Raw genomic sequence first — 17,300 nt, forward strand, 5'->3', positions numbered from 1 at the left:
CAAAACCATGTCCAGTGGTTGATTGTGCAGCGTTGCTTTGGAGTGTTAGCATTAATAGCGATCTATTTGTCAAGAGATTTGTTCATATACTATGCACTGTATCCTTGACTCTAATACTGCAATTTGACACTCAGTTTATGATTCTCTTTAATTAGACTTGTGAGAAGCATTTATACAAATGGAGATGCTTACTTGAATGGTATTCTCAGTCTCTTTATCCTTTGCGATGCTTTTTCTCTTGTTTTCTATTCTTTCTTTCTTTTTCTTTTTTTTGGTCAGTTTTTAAACTAATCTAACCACTGTGTTGTGACTTCATCATAGATGACCAGATTACCCATAATATTTACACCATGATGCCACTGACAAACTCACCAAAGAGTTAACTTTGTGTTTTTCAGCATACATGTTCACAATTTAAGCAGTTTAATTCTATTTATACGCAATACATATTTCCCCCTGTAGCTCGGTTTTCTTTATTTTCGAGCTACAAAAAAGCCAATTCAAGGCACTCTGATATCATGCAGAGATGTGAACCTGAACAATCCAACCTTTAAACCCCATATATCTTCCCTTTGATCTTGAAATCTTTCACTTAAAATTGGTTAATCATTTATCTGCGTACTGTTCTTATTCAAAATAACGTTTTATATTTTATTTATTCTTTCACATTGCTGCTATTATACAGGGTGACTCATCTACAATTGTATGTAGAAAATTCTAAATGATCCATTATTGAATAATGTGAATATTTATTTTATTGAATATGATCGATTCTCTTTGACGTCATCTAAACATCAGGTTATTACATTTAATCATCATTTATATCTGGGCTAGATGCAAAAAAAAAAAAATTTGCAAATTAAATACTTATTTAGTTGTCAAAGGCATTTGAAAATTGAAAACTGGGCCAAAATTGCACAAGTTATTACAAATCTTTTGTTGACGTCTGGGCCTTGGTCTCATTAAGGTATTATATGTTTGATTCAATCAGCATGGTCATAAATTAATTTGAGATGTCTTACCAGATGTTTCAAAAGGACCAGTTTGAAACCTCTGCAACAAATTTTGTGCCATCATAGCATTTTTGCGTGTGAAATTACAGGCTGTTCCTTTTTTTACATTGGCTAAATATTGTAAATATTACTTTTCTAAACAACACTTGGTTGCTCAAACATCCAGGCTGTTGAACAGAGATATTAATACCTCTTGTCAGGGTTTTGATATATTAGCACAGATTTAAACACCAGCTTTCAAAAATGCAGTACACCTCACAAACAATTATTTTCACTCAACCACACAATTCATCCCTGAATGAAATCATGATTTCATCTCATTGTCATCTTACCAACTTGCACACCCAGTGTGTAATCCTACTTGACTGAAATTGATGCAAATACAGCATTGTTTTTACTGAAATTTGTGGGATTCCAAATATTTAAACTATTGTCATTGTTTAATGTGCAATCAATTAGTTGGTTCCCACACTACTGTCTCTGATTATAGCAAATACTGATTTTACCAGAATATGTGACCTATTTATGTTGACATTAGAAAGAAATCATAGCCTGGAACATTGTCTTGTGTGAAGAGGAGTGGTGTTGAAAGGGATTTAAAAAAAGTGGTGTTCTGCATGATGTATCATTAGCCTATGTTCATTATTGATGCCTTTGAGTGTTGGTGCTTGCAAAAAGGGTGCAAAATACAAAGAAAGCCAAACCATACTAAAACTGGAAAAGACTGCATGCTTTTGTTGTTGGACCAAATAGAACTACAGTTGCAAGGCTTTAAAACAGCATTTCTGTGACATTGCAATGTCTATTGCAATGAGTATTAATAACACTTTATCTTAAAATGTTACTCTTGAAGCTGGATATGGGCTTTTTTTCCTTTTTAATGTCTCTGTGGTTTAATAAATCCATGACAACTGTATCATCATGTAAATGTGTAAACAATCACACAAAGTTGCATAACAAAGTGGTTGATAGCAAAGCTGAATAAAAAAGTTTTTGTACCCACGTTCATTGCCTCAATTCAACACATGGCCACCTGAGTGCTGTAGTAACATTTTCTTGCATGAGAGAAAACAAGTCTGTAAATCCCTCTCTTTTAAGAACTTTATTGCAAGCTGGACAGAAGTACACAATGGTTCAGATTAGAACAAAAACACCATGAAAGAATACAGCAACACTAACAGGTTCATGGGGGTCATGTTGTGCTTTTAGTCAACTGCATTAGGCCCAGTTGCAAAAAAAAAAAAAAAGCCGAGTTGCAGCATCATCATTATGCGACCGGTACGCGACGTCATACCGCGACCTGCAGTACGCATGCGATTTCTTATTGGTCGTTGAAGCTAAAGCGTTTCATTGAAGGAAGTGTGTTCGTGCGGTAATTTAGAGAGAGATATATATATATATCTTTACTGTGCAGCTATGTCCACGAGTGACTTTTATTTGAGGTACTATGTGGGCCATAAAGGTAAATTCGGCCACGAATTTTTGGAATTTGAATTCAGACCGGACGGTAAGCGAGGCGCCAACTTTAGCTTGCTAAATGCTAACAGCCTTTCTATTGAAATCTGTGCTTGCTTTCATACCAGGCCGAAAACATTTTTTTGTTACTTGTTAATTTGTTTAGTCATGACAAATTAGTGGGTTTGTTTCTGTAGATAAACGAATTAACATGTTAAACAACATTTTAAGTGCTTAACTGCCAGTCTGATATATTGAGTTTAATTAGTTTAACTTTATAAATGTTTCTGGTGAGAAATTGTTGTTTTTATGATAGAATATTTCAAAGTGACTTAAATATTCTCATAAGTAGCTTTCATGTAATATGAATAGATCGTTTTGTTTTCATTCAGGAAAGCTGAGATATGCAAACAACAGTAACTACAAGAACGATGTCATGATCCGAAAAGAGGTAAAGTCAGCTACATGATGACGTAACACATACAATATTTTGTAATTTGAAGCATTTTGAAAAGTAGGTTGTGTAACTTACAAGATTTTCCCTCTTTCAGGCTTATGTACATAAAAGCGTGATGGAAGAGTTGAAGAGAATCATTGACGACAGTGAGATCACAAAAGAAGATGATGCCTTGTGGCCCCCTCCAGACAGAGTCGGCCGACAGGTTTGTAGGAACATATTTTGCAATTTCTTTACTCTTGTTCTGGTCACCATGTGAGGTGTAATGCTCAGCATCCTAATTGCTCTTCTTTGTGCTTCATAGGAACTGGAGATTGTCATCGGTGATGAACACATTTCGTTCACAACCTCCAAAATTGGATCTTTAATTGATGTCAACCAGTCCAAGTAAGTCTATTTCATGGATGGACTCTTTAGTTCATAAACAATCTCCTCTTGATCTCTTCTGCACTACTGTCTTAAATCTTGAAACATGGCATTGCAGTAACACAAATGATTTATTGTAATGTACTGTTAGATCTATTCTGCTTCATTTATTTAGTATTGTCATACATTCTATTGCTTTCACTTTTATATTCTCAAGCAATGCGCCCCACTCTGTGGTTTTACTGTTTGTAATGTGTATTACAAGAGAGTAACATTTGCAATCTGGCTCTTCAGGGATCCGGAGGGACTCAGAGTCTTCTACTACCTGGTCCAGGACCTCAAATGCCTCGTATTCAGTCTCATCGGCCTCCACTTCAAAATCAAGCCCATCTAACTGCCTAGTTGCTTTTATTCTGGATGAAAGTAATGTTTTAGTTTATTGTTTGACTTTGAGCTATTTTCAACATTTGTATATTGCTTTGTTTTGCTGTTTTTTTTTTAAATAAAAACTTGTTCAACTGTTGATGTGCTTCATATTTCTTAAATGTTGAAAAGATCTTTTCTACACCTTAATGGTATGTCGTCAGTGTAAGAGCTTCAAAATAGAAGAACAAATATGTACACTTCTGGTTCTTTATGCTGGCCAAGGTTAGCCTGGGAAAACCCAGACAACTTCCATCAAATTTAGATTTGCTCTGAAAGTTAGTCTGGCAAAGAGCTCATTCAAACCCATTTCCAATCCGCCGAAATCGAGGCACCAATCAGAAACGTTGGGGCGCGCTTTACACGATGACGACAGCGCTGGGATTATGAAGCAGATTTTGTAGCCTACATTACAAAGATGGATGCCGCCGTCGAACATCACTCGTTCGAATCAGCTATCGCTTCTGTTTTAAGCTATTTGAACGTTTCCTTTTTGTTAAAAACCGAGCAAAGAACAACACAACCGCTCTGCATATGTCATCTCCTTCATCGCTCTGGGGTGCGTTTCCCGAAAGCATCGTTAGCCAACTATGGTCGCAAGCATGGTCGCAAATCCCATTGAACTCTATTGGTAACGACGGAACTTGCGACCATAGTTGGCTAACGATGCTTTCGGGAAACGCACCCCTGATTGGTTTTAGGTCTATCTGCGACGTCCGTTGGTGACGCCCCTCTGGAAATGATTTGTCTATGACGCTTTGCCAGACCATAACTCAGTTACAATTGAGAATGGTCTGGTTTTAACCAGGCTAGGGCAAGGCTGCATTTATTTGATTAAATACAGTAAAAACAGCAATAATTGCATATATTTTAAAATGTAAGATGGCAAATCTGAATTTTCATTACTCCAGTCTTCAGTGTCACATGATCATTCTAATATACTGATTTGATGCTCAGGAAGCAGTCCTTATGATCAAGTTAATGTTGAAAACAGTTGTGCTGCATATTTTTCTGGAAGCTGAAACTTTTTCACAATTCTTTGAGGTATAGAAAGTTCAAAAGAATAGCATTTATTTGAAGTAGAATTTTTTTTTTTAACAATCTACAAGTCTGTCACTTTTGATTAATTTAATGCATCCTTGCGGAGTAAAAATATTTATTTTCAAAACATTTTACTGACCCCGAACCTTTGAATGTTAGTGTATGTAATGGCGAAACTATTTCATTCTGCATGCTATTTTTATTAAGCTTTATTACAATATTTACAATCACAGTATTCATCATTTTCCATGTTCTTACATTCTTATAAGGCACACCTGTCATCTTTTAGTTATTTGTATACTACAGTGATTCTGCATTTGGTGAAAAAATGCAAATGTTTTTTAAACAAGTCAGAATTCTGCAGTCCAAAAAATTAAAGATGATAAATAGTCAGATGATTGCCATTTAATAAACTGACAATTGAACATGGGGGAAATACACAGCAACATTTTTAAAAAGAATAGTTTTTAGGATAAAATTGCCTACACCCCACAACCAATAATCAGTTCTCTGGATCAATCACTCTAGTATGAGTTTAAAATCAAGCAATCACGTTTGTGCAAAGCTTATTAGTTCTACCTTAAACCTACAGACCTAATAACATTGAGACCTTATCTAATAAAAGTAAAACATAAATGCACTACATTCAGACTAGCCCATACGTTAAGTGCTTTAATAAACTTCAAAATATTAAGTGCACTTTCAATGAATGGATTTTCCATCAAGGACTGTAAAAATGTCTTCCAAGGACTTGTGAACGCACTTAAGGAACTCATGAACATTTCTGGCAGGGTAGCTGGACACATTGCATCCGATCCATTCATCATGGACACCATAGCCCACTCCAAAACCATCAGGCACCACAGGAGCAAACCCGCCCAGACTGACCGCTGGGCTGGTGAGAGTACTGGTGGACAGGATGTTGTGGTTTATGGCGGCATATGCAGGGTCCTGATACAGACTGGGCAGTGCCATTCCTTTCAAATTAGCTAGGTAGCGCATGGCGAAAAGATGGCGATCAAACCCTTGACCTAGATGAAAATACACAAAGAAGAAACAATGACAATGATGAAATAAGCTGAGAGTGACCTGAAGATCTAATTTTGATGCTTCATCCCTTTTACTCACCATCATGTTGTTCCAAACCTGTGTGACTGTGGAATAAAAATAAAAAATAAAAATTGTCCATACAATGGAAATCAATGGGGTCTAATGTTGTTTTGAATCACAATAACTTTCATTATATGGACAAAAAAAAAATCTTCTTTTGTGTTCCAGAGAAGACAGAAAGAGTCAGACAGGTTTGCAATGACAAGATAGCGAGTAAATGATGACAGAACATTTCATTTTCATCCCTTTAACATGCTCAATACTGGTTAAAATAACCATGTCTTGCTAACAAATAAATCAGTTTTTGTCTCCTAAAAAAAAATCACAAGAAGACACCACGTGAATATGACTGAAAGGTTGTTGAATTGCTGCCCTCACCCATGGCCGCCTCTTTAGTGAGTTGCCCATGGTATTTGGAGCATTCACTCAACAGCCCCTGTAACTGCTCCACTGTGTGCTGTCCGGGCTGCTGGACGAAGGCCTTGGCACAGCGCTTCGTGTGGATGCTAGCGGGACGGATGGTTTCTGTGCGGCCGTGTTTAAAGGCAGCGGTGCTACAGGACTCGTATGTGGCGACAGTCTGGCCATGCTGGCGTAGGAAGCCCATCTGGAAAGCAAGCTGGGAGATGGCATCCGGGCTCAGCTTCTTCTTCTTAAGTTGCTCCTTTCCACCTTTCTTGAACTCCATGGCGTCGATGGTGAGCTTTGACACGGCGGCGTGGAAGTTCTCTTTGGCTTTTGTGATTCCAGCTTTTAACTCTTCATCAAGTTTGAACCCTATTCGGCGAACTGCAGAGGCAGAGTCCACGGATGCGGGTTGGGAGCCAGGGCCAACCAGTGGCTTTTCCGTGGTGTCCTTGAAGACTTCATTCTGGAAGCGGAGAACGGCCACGCCATCACCCCAAGAGTGCTCAAAATTGATGGCCGCCTGTCCGTCCTTAGCCAAAATGATACTGAAGGACTTGTCATACCAGCGGTTGCAGCCGTCTCCATGAAGCATGTTGTGAGAGATGTGAATATGGTCCCTCATCACCTCCTCATCCAGGCAGAGGCAAAACAAAGCGGTGTCTACTAACTGCAGAGCTTCGCCATTTCCAGCATCCAGCAGTGTTTGTCTTAAGCCTGCCCAGGTGTCTCTATTCTCACTGGTTAGAACACCCAATGGGAATGAAGGAGCTTCTGTGGGGTCTGTCAAGATGTATTTCAGGTGAGCATGAACCTCAGCAGGCTTTATCAGGTTGCCGTCCCGATCCAGCGCATCAAACACATACAGGTTGCCTCGTCTTATTACGAGCAAGTGGCGGCCCTTGTCGTCTGTGAGGAGCTCATCGCGCTTGTACTTGGGTATACGTGTGGAGTTGAAGAGACGGAAGTACTGGGACATATCCAAAGGATAGGCGTTCACCATGTAGGCTCCAAACCATGAGATAGAGGGGGGAACCCATCGGATCAGCCTCTTGAAACTATCTGTGTCACTTTTGGCGGGGTTAAGGTGAAACACCTCCGGCTCCAGCAAACCAGCACGAAGGGTCTTCATGAATCGGACGGCTGAGCACACCATGTTGGTGGCCCGCACAAGCTGGTCGTTGTACTCGGGTTTGGGGTCAGGGTTAAAGGACATGAAGGGGTTAAAGTTGAGCACAACAGACTCCCGAGCAGACAAGTACATGTCAAACCATGGAGCTGCAAGGTACAAAGGAGAAATTCATTGATTCATTGTATTGAGGTTAAAATTAAAACAAAATTCAATTGTTATTATGTGATATATATATATAGATATATATAAAGAGAGATATATCCCACCTGATATATAGCTGGTGTGCTTGTTGTTCTTGTCTAAGGCCACAAGTTCCTCATGCAACTGCTTGCCTGCACCGCTCTGGAAATCGTGAGCTACTTTCTCTGTATTACTGTTGGATTTCAAGGGAACAGAAATAGGCAGAAAAATATCAAAATTCAAATGAATTCAGATATGAAATGAATGAGTTGATATAGCTACTCTTGGCAAATTACCTGTACTGTTCATCATTCAGCAGGGGCCTTTGAGCTGCCAAATATCTCTGTATAGTATCCTCCAATTTTGGGACTGGTAACCTGTAAATATCATGTACAATTTATTTTGGAAAACAAATTCATTGAAAGTTTGATCTATTTGTCGGTTTTGTACAATATTGTATAATATTTTGTAATGTACTACTTAAATCTTTTGTATTGTTTTACTGCATTTCAGATAATTTTGAAGGTATTTTATTGTGAGATCTTTTACTTGGTATAATAATTTACTACTCTTATTTAAATTCTGATTGTACACTACCATTCAAAAGTTTGGGGTCTGTAAGATTGTTTTAAAAAGAAATGATTACTTTTATTCATTGCGGTTACATTAAACTGATCAAAGTAAAGACTTTTACACAGTACAAAATATTTATATTCTGACCTTAGGAACTTCAAAGAATCCTGAAAACATGTATCCCGTTTCCACAAAAATATTAAGCAGCTCAACTGTTTTCAACAATGAATTGTTGTGTCTTACTCCGGTTTACTTTTTTTATATTGTGTTGTCGACACCACTTTTTGTAATAAATCCCATATAGAACGAGTTGTGTTGACTTGTGATGTCTTCACTTCACGGTTGCGGCCGTAACAATAAGAAATGCATGTTAGAATGATTTCTGAAGGAAGTAATGGCTACTGTAAATTAAGCTTTTCCATCACATGAATTATTTACATTTTTAAATATAGTAAAATAATAATTAAAACAAAAAATACATTTAAATTATAAAAATAATTTAGTTAAATAGATGTAGCCTTGGAGCATAAGAGACATATTTAAAATAAAAAAAAATATTACTGACCACAAACGTTTAAACGGTAGTGTATGCGGCATCACAAGCTCAAGACAATTTCCCTTCAAGGACATTTCATTCAATTAAATTGAATTCATTATTAACAAATGCAATTCTACCTCTACAATGTAACACGGACCAATGCTGCGGGAACGTAAATTGAGGCCACAGGGGGCGTATTTACGTGTAACACCGTGTCCCCATCCCCTTGCGTAGACTTTGCACTTTCACCCACATTCTCTAATATGACTTAAAACTGTCATATACAAACGATTTACTTATAGTATTTCCAACTTAAATCCGATTCAACATCAAAGACACAATATCAAAGCACAGCGTCACAGAAATGAATTCTCTGACATAGGTTATATGTCATTTATGTGATTTTATGTAATTCTCTTACCTTGGTAAACTCTTCTGGTAGTGCATGGTCGGGACGACACTTTTGTGTAAATACTCAATCCCAGCTCCATCCTTACTGCTGTATTTACGTTGAGTGCTCGTTAGAACTGACAGGGCAGGGTTGTTTCTTAACAGGTGTAATTTACTCCGTGCGGAATTATATTGCGTAGAGAGAAGCCCTGCCATCATACAACTTGTAATTTAATTAATTAAGAATTGCGTGCTTTTCTTAAATCTCAACTTCAATTCCAAACCTTCTGCAAGCTGGCAACCCGCTGAATGAATGCAGGGTCAGGTGTCTGACAGATACTGTCGCTTTCGGTACGGCCAACAGTAATTGGCTGCCTGTTCTCGCTTAACGTTTCTATTTAGAAAAATATTTCATCAAACTTTAATAAAAAACCCGGCTTGTTAAGATAATTTTCACTAACGGCTTCACAAAAAAAAACCGGTTGTAATATTTAATTAATTACTTCCGCCTCACCAACTTTACCCTTTTCAAAATAAAAGTACCAATGTAAACAGGCTATTTATACACAAAAATATATATATGTAGGCTGATAAGTTGTGCATTTAATGATTAAATTGCCATTTTTATAATAGGAACTGTCACAAAACAACAGACAACGTAATAGGCCTATATTTCGCCAGAAATAATGTATAACGTTTAAATGTATATTTTAATATAGAAAATTTGAAACCAATACTAAAGCCTATTTATTATATCCCCATATTTGTTGAATAGCCAACATGACTTTAACACGCACTCAGGCTATCAAAGCCCCGCCTTTTCGTTCTGATTGGTTCAGCCACAGATGGGCAGAAAGATGATTGGTCGTCGGGCCCCTTTGAGACGCTGTAATCATGAACGACGGACAGCATCAATGGGAATCAGCCATCAACCACATCAGGGGCATTGCCAGCATCATCTGGACCGATTGTGCTGTAAGAAGCGCAACACAATTCTCAATATTTAGATTAGAACCCAGGCGAAAAAGATATATCTTTATTCTAAATGTAATGTAATATAAGAGAATGTATACAAAACTTGACATGTTAGGGACCCACAGACGTATTCCTATTGCGGTTCATCGCTGTCTGAGTTGATAGTGGGTGAAGTGCTCATCCTCCTCCTCCGTTCTCGCGCTCTGTACCGAATTGTACATTTTTAGCTATTATCATTCCCATTTAGAGGATATAACACCTGATGTCGATTTTACAAATAGCTTGCATCTGGTACGTCCGGTCTGGTTGCACTGCGGTGTAAGGGTATTCAACATCTTGCAGAGGTAAGATTATTTAGATATAGCATGGCATAACATTTGGGTGTCATATATGCAGAATACCAACAAGAAGGTTTTTCCCCCATCCTGATGAGAATAGATTTCTATAATGGAATTTATATATATATATATTTCTAAAAGCTGTTGCAATCATATAGGTGCATTGGATTCAGTATTAGCCTAACCCTGAGATTCATTTTACAAACACCATGTTCTGACCTCAATTCAGCCTTGATCTTAGCTTTACCTTTGAAGCTTAAAGCATCTGTCATTGCTCATACCAAATACCCTGGCATTATTGATCTTATTATTTATGGTACAAACTCAAATTTTATTATTATTTTCTCAGAGTCTAGCAATGGGAGCTCTAAGCAGACAGGAGTTCTTCCAGGAACTGGGATTCGGTTGCTTGCTTCCAACTGTCCAGCAGGGTCTAGAACAAGTATGGCAGCTGTTACTCATCTGCCTAGTATGTAGGCTGCTGTGGAGATTGGGTAAGAGGGTTGATACAACACATAACATGCATTGTAATCTTAAAGGAATAGTCCCTCATGTCAATCCAAACATACCTGTATAACTTTCACTCTTCCTTGCCACTTGTATATTTAAGAAAGAAGAATAGTGGCCAGATGTTTTTAAGCACCAAAAATGCTATAATTCACTATAAAAGTAGGTAATGTACAATGTACCATGTCTCAAGTCTTTTGAAGCCATGTGGTAGCTTTGTATCTTGCTTGACAGCTGCGATCCCATTCACTTTCATTGTGCGATAAAACACTTCTACTATAAATAACTTCTTTTGTGTTCCATGGAAAGAAGAATGTTTCAAAATACATGACAGGAAATAAATAATGACAGAATTGTCATATTTAAAAACATGTAATTAAATGATATTATGTTAAAAATAATTTTTTTAAGCTGTTTCCTCTCTCTCAGGTCTGCCCTCTGTCTTGAAACACCTGAGTACGGTGGCAGGCGGTTTTTACACTCTCTACCTGTTCTTCGAGCTGCACATGGTTTGGGTGGTGCTTCTCAGCCTCCTCTGCTACCTCATCCTCTTCCTGTGTCGTCATTCAAGCAGCCGCGGACCTTTCCTGTCCATCACTATCCTCATCTACCTTCTTCTGGGGTATGTCCTCCTCTCACACTCTTCTGTTTCGTCATTTTTATACATAGTATTTACAATGTGGTCAATACTGATTACAGTGGAAATAGTTAAGATGAGGAGATGAATAATTAGGCTGAAGGATTTGAACACTAAATACAAAATAAAATTAATTAATTAAAAAAAAAATATATATATATATATATGGTAAATGGACTGCATTTATATAGCGCTGTCACAGACCCAATAGCCACCAAAGCGCTTTATATATTGCTTCACATTCACCCATTCACTCACTCATTCATACACCGACGGCGGTGTCAGCCATGCAAGGTGCCATCCAGCTCGTCGGGAGCAGCTGGGGTTAGGTGTCTTGCTCATGGACACCTCGACACTTAACAGCTCTGAGTTTTCTCCTAATGCCTTATGAGTTTGGACAAGAGTTTGACAAGAGATCAGAGACAATTCCTCCATGCAGAATTTCTCCAGATCCTTCAGATTCCCAGCTCCATGTTGGCGCTTCTTCTCTTCAGGTCACCCCACTCATTTTCCATAGGGTTCAGGTCAGGGGACTGGGATGGTCATGGCAGAAGCTTCATTTTGTGCTCAGTGACACATTTTTGTTTTGTATCGTTGTCCTGATGGAAGATCCAACCATGGCCCATTATAAGATTTCTAGCAGAGTCAGTCAGGTTTAGATTTTTTCTGTTGGTATTTGCTAGAATCCATGGTATCTGAACAAGAATTCCAGGACCTCCAACAAAAAATAGGCCCACAACATTAAAGATACAGCAGTATATTTAATCGTGGATGGGGTACTTTTTTATCCCTGTTTGCACCAAACCCATCTGGTGGGTTTGCTGTCAAAAAGCTCTTTTTTTATGTTTCATCCGACCTTAGAATCCAGTCTGACAACTATATGCTGGAGTGGGTTTTTGGATGAGCATGGAGGATTTTTCTTGAAACCCTTGCAAACAACATGTGGTGATGTAGAGGTTGTTTGGTTTTTTTTAAGCTTTCTGACCCCAAGACCCACCTAAACACTGCAATTCTCCATCTGTAATCCTCTTAGGGAGTGTTTGGCCACTCAAACTTTCCACCTCATGCATTAAGACAATATACAGACACATGTCTCCCAGTTTAACAATCTTTGTTTTGCAGCACATCAGAACTATATTCTTTGGTTTTACTCATTGTGATGGATGTGTTTCCCCCAGTTTCAATTATTTTACTTCAATGATTATGTTAGATTTTTGTGATTTTTTAGAATGAAAGACCAAAAGGATAAACAATGCAGATTATTTTTTTACAGCCATTTTTCATGTTATCTACCATGCGGGTGCCAATAATCCTGACCAAAACTAATATATATATATATATTCCCCAGAGTTAGAGATACAGTGGTAAGATTCAGTTCTTTCTGTTTCAGAGAGTTGCATATGATGGATACAACAACCTGGCATAAAATGAGAGGTCAGTATTTTTGTTGTTGTTTTGTTATCTGACAACAGTGACTATTAGACCAGGATGGTAGATATTTACTGTACTGAATTTTGACTAAATTTAAAATGAAACTGTTGTTGTGGTCATCAGGTTCCCAGATGGTAGTGGCCATGAAGGCAGTTTCTCTTGCCTTTGACTTGGACAAAGGCATAGTGGAGAAAGTTCCCTCCCCAGTGGAGTTCATGGGCTACATTTATTTTGTGGGGACCGTCATCTTTGGGCCTTGGATCAGTTTCAACAGCTACATGGATGCAGTAGAGAGTCGAAAACTTGTGAGTCTCAAATTTGATAGCTTTCGTTCTAATGCAATTTAGAATTAAAGATGTTTTAGAATTTTCAATGTATTAGAATAAGAGCTTTCCATCAGCACTTTAGTTTAGAGCATCTATCTGATCTTTTCCACAGAGTGCCTCCTGGTTTATGAAGTCAATCTTCAGCTGTGTAAAGAGCCAGATCTGTCTGGTCATTTCCAACTGCATTGCTCCCTATCTCTTTCCCTATTTCATCCCAGTCTTTGGAGACAAGCTTCTCCGCAAGTGAGTATAAATTTGAGTTGAGGAATACTGTATAGTTTATTCAGAGAGCAATAAGGTGTAAAGTATTCTTCTAATATCAAACGTTAATCACGTTAATGTTAATTTTTGTGTTGCTATGTGGCTCAGTGAAGGTTTTTAATGTTTGACTGATCTGTTTTCATATTTTTCCTTAGCAAGAAGCGAAAGATGAGGTATTGTCCTATTTATATTATTAATACATGTATACAATTTGATCATGGGGAATAAAGACAAATCAATATAAGCATAAAACATGCATACATCAGCGAAATTTACTTGAATATGAATTAAAAATTATCAACTAGGCATTTTGGATTGTGTTTTAATAATGAATTTCATTTTATATTTCGATGCAGAGGCTCTATTAAAAGGTAAGAAATGCACAAACCCTTAATGTTAAAACTCAACAGTCTCTGTGGTTTTCTCTCTGATGTTGCGATAACCATCAGCTTTGTGATTCTCCTCATCAGGTGGCTACAGGCCTATGAGAACAGCCTGTCCTTCCATTTCAGTAATTACTTTGTAAGTTACCTCGGTGAGACGACAACCACACTGGCAGGTGCTGGGTTCACAGAAGAGAAGGACAATCTTAAGTGGTTTGTATAAATTATACAGATTCACATAATACCAATGAGTGTCAGAAATAAAACAGGGGACATAGCAAAAATGTCACTGAAAGTGACAAACATTCCCCATGAGAAATTTCTTTTTCATATGCACAGTAATTTAATCTAAATGGGTCGGATGTTATGTTTAGTATGGTTTCAGTGGCTCTCAAGACACTGATGGCCATTACAGTTGCCATAAGATAACTGTACTTACTGTCTGATTATTTCTTATGAATTATTTTGTTTTATTTTATTAAAAAACAAAACAATTATAAAGGCAAATATTGTTAATAAAATATTATTACTACTACTACTAATAATAATAGTACAATTATTATTCCATTAAAGCTAGGGTAGGCAATTTCAGAGAGGCTAGTAATATATGATGACAAGATATTTTTAATTAATATATCCTATTATGTATCCTATAAATAAATCCTATCCATTTGGACTGAATGCAATGATTGGCCAAACATTTTTTGGTCCTGAGACTTCCACAGAAGATATACAGTTTTTTTAATATTTACACCACTTCTATTTTTCATTGCTATCAGGATGTGAAGAGAGTTATAACCAGTATAACAAAAAGTGTCCTACCCTAGCTTCAATATAAATATAATAAAGTTTATTTCTGACATTGCAATGATTCATTTCACTTAAAGATTATAATTGCCATTTACTTTTAATTGATCAATATTTCATGCTCTTCCTTTCTTTCTTTCTCTCAGTTTCTCTTTTTGTCATTCCATTTCTGTCTTTTCAGGGACATGACAATAGCAAAGCCACTTAATGTTGAGTTTCCCAGGTCTATGGTTGAAGTGGTCACTTCCTGGAACCTGCCCATGTCCCGCTGGCTCAACACCTGTACGTGTTTTTTCTTTCGTTCCATTTGTTAATGGCTTCTCTAACATTTTTGTATTGGTTCTACTGCACTCTGAAATTAATTTAAATATTTTATCTCCCAAAAGACTTGAATGAACAGAATGACCAGCTTTTATTTCAAGCATTTGTATATGTTATATTTTTAATACCTCCAAGTATATGGGTAAGTCTCATTTCTCCTCTTTTTTTAGATGTGTTTAAGAAGGCTCTCAGATATGGGAGCTTCACAGCCATTATCTTGACATACACAGCGAGCGCTCTGCTACATGTGAGTGCGTTTTGGCCTATTTCTAATTTTTAATTTGAATTTATTGCATTCTTTCTTAAGAGTACAATAAATGCAATACTGTATTTCTGTGCATACAGGGTCTAAGTTTCCACATTGTGGCAGTATTATTTACACTAGGCTTCATAACATATATTGAACACGGTGAGTATCTGTTTAGATATAGTTAAGACATTTATTATTGCTCCTCATGTCACGGTTTTCAGTTGTTCTAATTTAAAATTTTCTAATGTTCTAAGTGTTCTTCACACTATTGGTTGTTTTTCATCTTGGATTTTGGTTGTGTATTTAACGGACTGTGCCTTCATTCTGTGTTTCAGTGCTTAGAAAAAGATTGTCAATCATTTTAAATGCATGCGTCCTCTCAAAGAGATGCCTATCTGACTGCAAACACAGACATAAAAAGGTGTTGTATATGTCATTATGGCTATTTAAGCACTTGTGTGAATATCTTTAAAAAAAAGAAAACGTAAAAAGCCACAAAAAATAGTTATAATTTGAAATAATAAACATTTTTTCAAGTAAAAACTTATGTTGGAGTTTATGTCTTTAAAAATTTAACTTTTTTATATTTCATATTTTTTTTCTCTAGGAATTGTGGGTATATTTAATTAATGGGACATTTAGCATGTTAGCAGTGCTACATTTTACATACCTGGGCTCTATTTTTGGCTCCAGTACAGATGACATGGATTCTGATGAGGTACAAGCCACTTCTCCTGAAATCCTATGGTCCTTACTTTCTGTGCAGGTTATTATTCATATTTGTTTAAAATATGTTTCTTTTGTCCGCAGAATGGCATGGCCAGCCACACCATTCAGAAATGGATGCAGCTCAGCTGGACAAGCCACTGGTTGACTTTCGGCCTTTGGGTCTTGTATCGCCTTATTCTATAAACACTTAGACCTACATAGACGAAGAGAGATTGGGAGAGGATAGCAATACGGGCTTACAGGAGTCGTGGCCGTTAATGACATCACTGTGAACTCTGGATAAACGTGACTGCAGACCAGAGTCCTCAAATCCAGGAAAAACTGCTGTATACAGTTAATAATATATACTTAATATTGATTTGACATGACCAGACCTCTACAAGTACCAGGATGTTCTGAAGTTTTCGAAGCTAACACAGCAATCCACAATAAGTGTGAATATTGAATTATTCATAGCCATTATTAATGAACTGATCAAGATTTTGAAATGACTGACTAATAAATCTTATAGTTGTAGTAGGTTTTGCTTGATGGTTTAGGATAATTAATTACTTGTTTGTGTGAAAAGAACATATATATTCTCATTGATTTTTTCAGAAGCTCTAATGTCAAACTGCTCAAATCAAGTTTTGTATTGTATGCATCTATTCAGCCTGACTGTTTTTTGCCATTCCCATATGGAAAATCAACTAAAGCTAATGCTTTTCCACTAAAGCACATATTCTGCGATTCACAATCAGATTGTCCATTACGGTTCTCATGTACAACAAACATGCCAAATGACTTCATCCTCATATAGGGCTCTGAATGAACATATGATAAAGTTCACATCCTTTCTATTGTATGAATTGTAAATTAGTCTCTGGGTGAGTTTGAAACCCTTTGATATACACTTGAATACTGAGACAGTATTAGTAGTGTTTGATAGTTTCTTATATTTAACCTTTTTTAAAATGTAAATTATTTATGGCAACAAGAAATGAGAAAAGTAAAAGTATAAAGTGTGTTTTTGTTTTCTGTGTATTTATTTTATTGTGTATTATTAATATTGCTATTTGGTAGTGAACAGAGTATGGACACCATCATAACATTGAATAAGATTGTTTTTTATATAAATCATTTTAGTGCCAAACAGAACAATAATTACTAGCTGAATAATTATGGTATGTTCTCATTTTCTTTTATTTATTGTGTTCAGATATTCATCACAACACATTTTACATTAAATTACCCTGTTGTAAATCAATCCCTA

The 17,300-nt window shown here is 36.9% G+C and overlaps 3 protein-coding genes across 5 annotated transcripts; 2 read left to right on the forward strand and 1 right to left on the reverse strand.

The window, feature by feature from the left end:
• The first annotated feature begins 2,306 nt into the window (after window positions 1-2,306).
• Window positions 2,307-3,814, forward strand: magoh (mago homolog, exon junction complex subunit). The gene is made up of 5 exons (XM_056252255.1): window positions 2,307-2,520; window positions 2,861-2,919; window positions 3,020-3,130; window positions 3,230-3,312; window positions 3,586-3,814. The coding sequence occupies exons 1-5, from the start codon at window positions 2,430-2,432 to the stop codon at window positions 3,683-3,685; spliced, it is 444 nt and encodes a 147-aa protein (XP_056108230.1). The 5' UTR covers window positions 2,307-2,429; the 3' UTR covers window positions 3,686-3,814.
• A 1,331-nt stretch (window positions 3,815-5,145) lies between these two features.
• Window positions 5,146-9,575, reverse strand: cpt2 (carnitine palmitoyltransferase 2). The gene is made up of 5 exons (XM_056252399.1): window positions 9,115-9,575; window positions 7,879-7,959; window positions 7,669-7,775; window positions 6,244-7,548; window positions 5,146-5,786 (listed from the first exon to the last, which is right to left on the reverse strand). The coding sequence occupies exons 1-5, from the start codon at window positions 9,300-9,302 to the stop codon at window positions 5,458-5,460; spliced, it is 2,010 nt and encodes a 669-aa protein (XP_056108374.1). The 5' UTR covers window positions 9,303-9,575; the 3' UTR covers window positions 5,146-5,457.
• Window positions 9,576-9,949: 374 nt separating this feature from the next.
• On the forward strand, window positions 9,950-16,268 carry porcn (porcupine O-acyltransferase). 3 transcript variants are annotated; one of them, XM_056252402.1, is made up of 16 exons: window positions 9,950-10,058; window positions 10,340-10,402; window positions 10,748-10,890; window positions 11,333-11,525; window positions 12,931-12,974; window positions 13,095-13,276; window positions 13,410-13,540; window positions 13,714-13,731; window positions 13,915-13,929; window positions 14,029-14,154; window positions 14,930-15,030; window positions 15,240-15,316; window positions 15,415-15,478; window positions 15,655-15,740; window positions 15,927-16,037; window positions 16,130-16,268. In XM_056252402.1, the coding sequence occupies exons 3-16, from the start codon at window positions 10,755-10,757 to the stop codon at window positions 16,229-16,231; spliced, it is 1,386 nt and encodes a 461-aa protein (XP_056108377.1). In that variant the 5' UTR covers window positions 9,950-10,058; window positions 10,340-10,402; window positions 10,748-10,754; the 3' UTR covers window positions 16,232-16,268. The 3 variants fall into 3 exon arrangements, with proteins under 3 accessions (XP_056108377.1, XP_056108375.1, XP_056108376.1); XM_056252400.1 differs by having other exon boundaries at window positions 9,950-10,402; XM_056252401.1 differs by lacking the exon at window positions 10,340-10,402 and having other exon boundaries at window positions 9,951-10,058.
• Window positions 16,269-17,300: the final 1,032 nt, after the last annotated feature.

The sequence above is a fragment of the Rhinichthys klamathensis genome, unplaced genomic scaffold, assembly GCF_029890125.1.
Source record: "Rhinichthys klamathensis goyatoka isolate OS25496 unplaced genomic scaffold, OSU_Roscu_1.1 h1tg000094l_1, whole genome shotgun sequence".
Classification (NCBI taxonomy): Eukaryota; Metazoa; Chordata; class Actinopteri; order Cypriniformes; family Leuciscidae; genus Rhinichthys; species Rhinichthys klamathensis.

Bases quoted from the DNA above. Each gene is read 5' to 3' on its own strand.
- magoh (XM_056252255.1), top strand. From the start codon at position 2,430: ATGTCCACGAGTGACTTTTATTTGAGGTACTATGTGGGCCATAAAGGT. The intron at 3,131-3,229 runs GTTTGTAGGAAC...TGTGCTTCATAG, and splicing joins CAGACAGAGTCGGCCGACAG to GAACTGGAGATTGTCATCGG. The intron at 3,313-3,585 runs GTAAGTCTATTT...CTGGCTCTTCAG, and splicing joins ATTGATGTCAACCAGTCCAA to GGATCCGGAGGGACTCAGAG.
- cpt2 (XM_056252399.1), bottom strand. From the start codon at position 9,302: ATGATGGCAGGGCTTCTCTCTACGCAATATAATTCCGCACGGAGTAAA. The intron at 7,549-7,668 runs GTGGGATATATC...TGTACCTTGCAG, and splicing joins GCACACCAGCTATATATCAG to CTCCATGGTTTGACATGTAC. The intron at 5,787-6,243 runs GTGAGGGCAGCA...ATTTTCATCTAG, and splicing joins CACTAAAGAGGCGGCCATGG to GTCAAGGGTTTGATCGCCAT.
- porcn (XM_056252400.1), top strand. From the start codon at position 10,755: ATGGGAGCTCTAAGCAGACAGGAGTTCTTCCAGGAACTGGGATTCGGT. The intron at 12,975-13,094 runs GTCAGTATTTTT...TGTGGTCATCAG, and splicing joins AACCTGGCATAAAATGAGAG to GTTCCCAGATGGTAGTGGCC. The intron at 15,031-15,239 runs GTACGTGTTTTT...CTCTTTTTTTAG, and splicing joins GTCCCGCTGGCTCAACACCT to ATGTGTTTAAGAAGGCTCTC.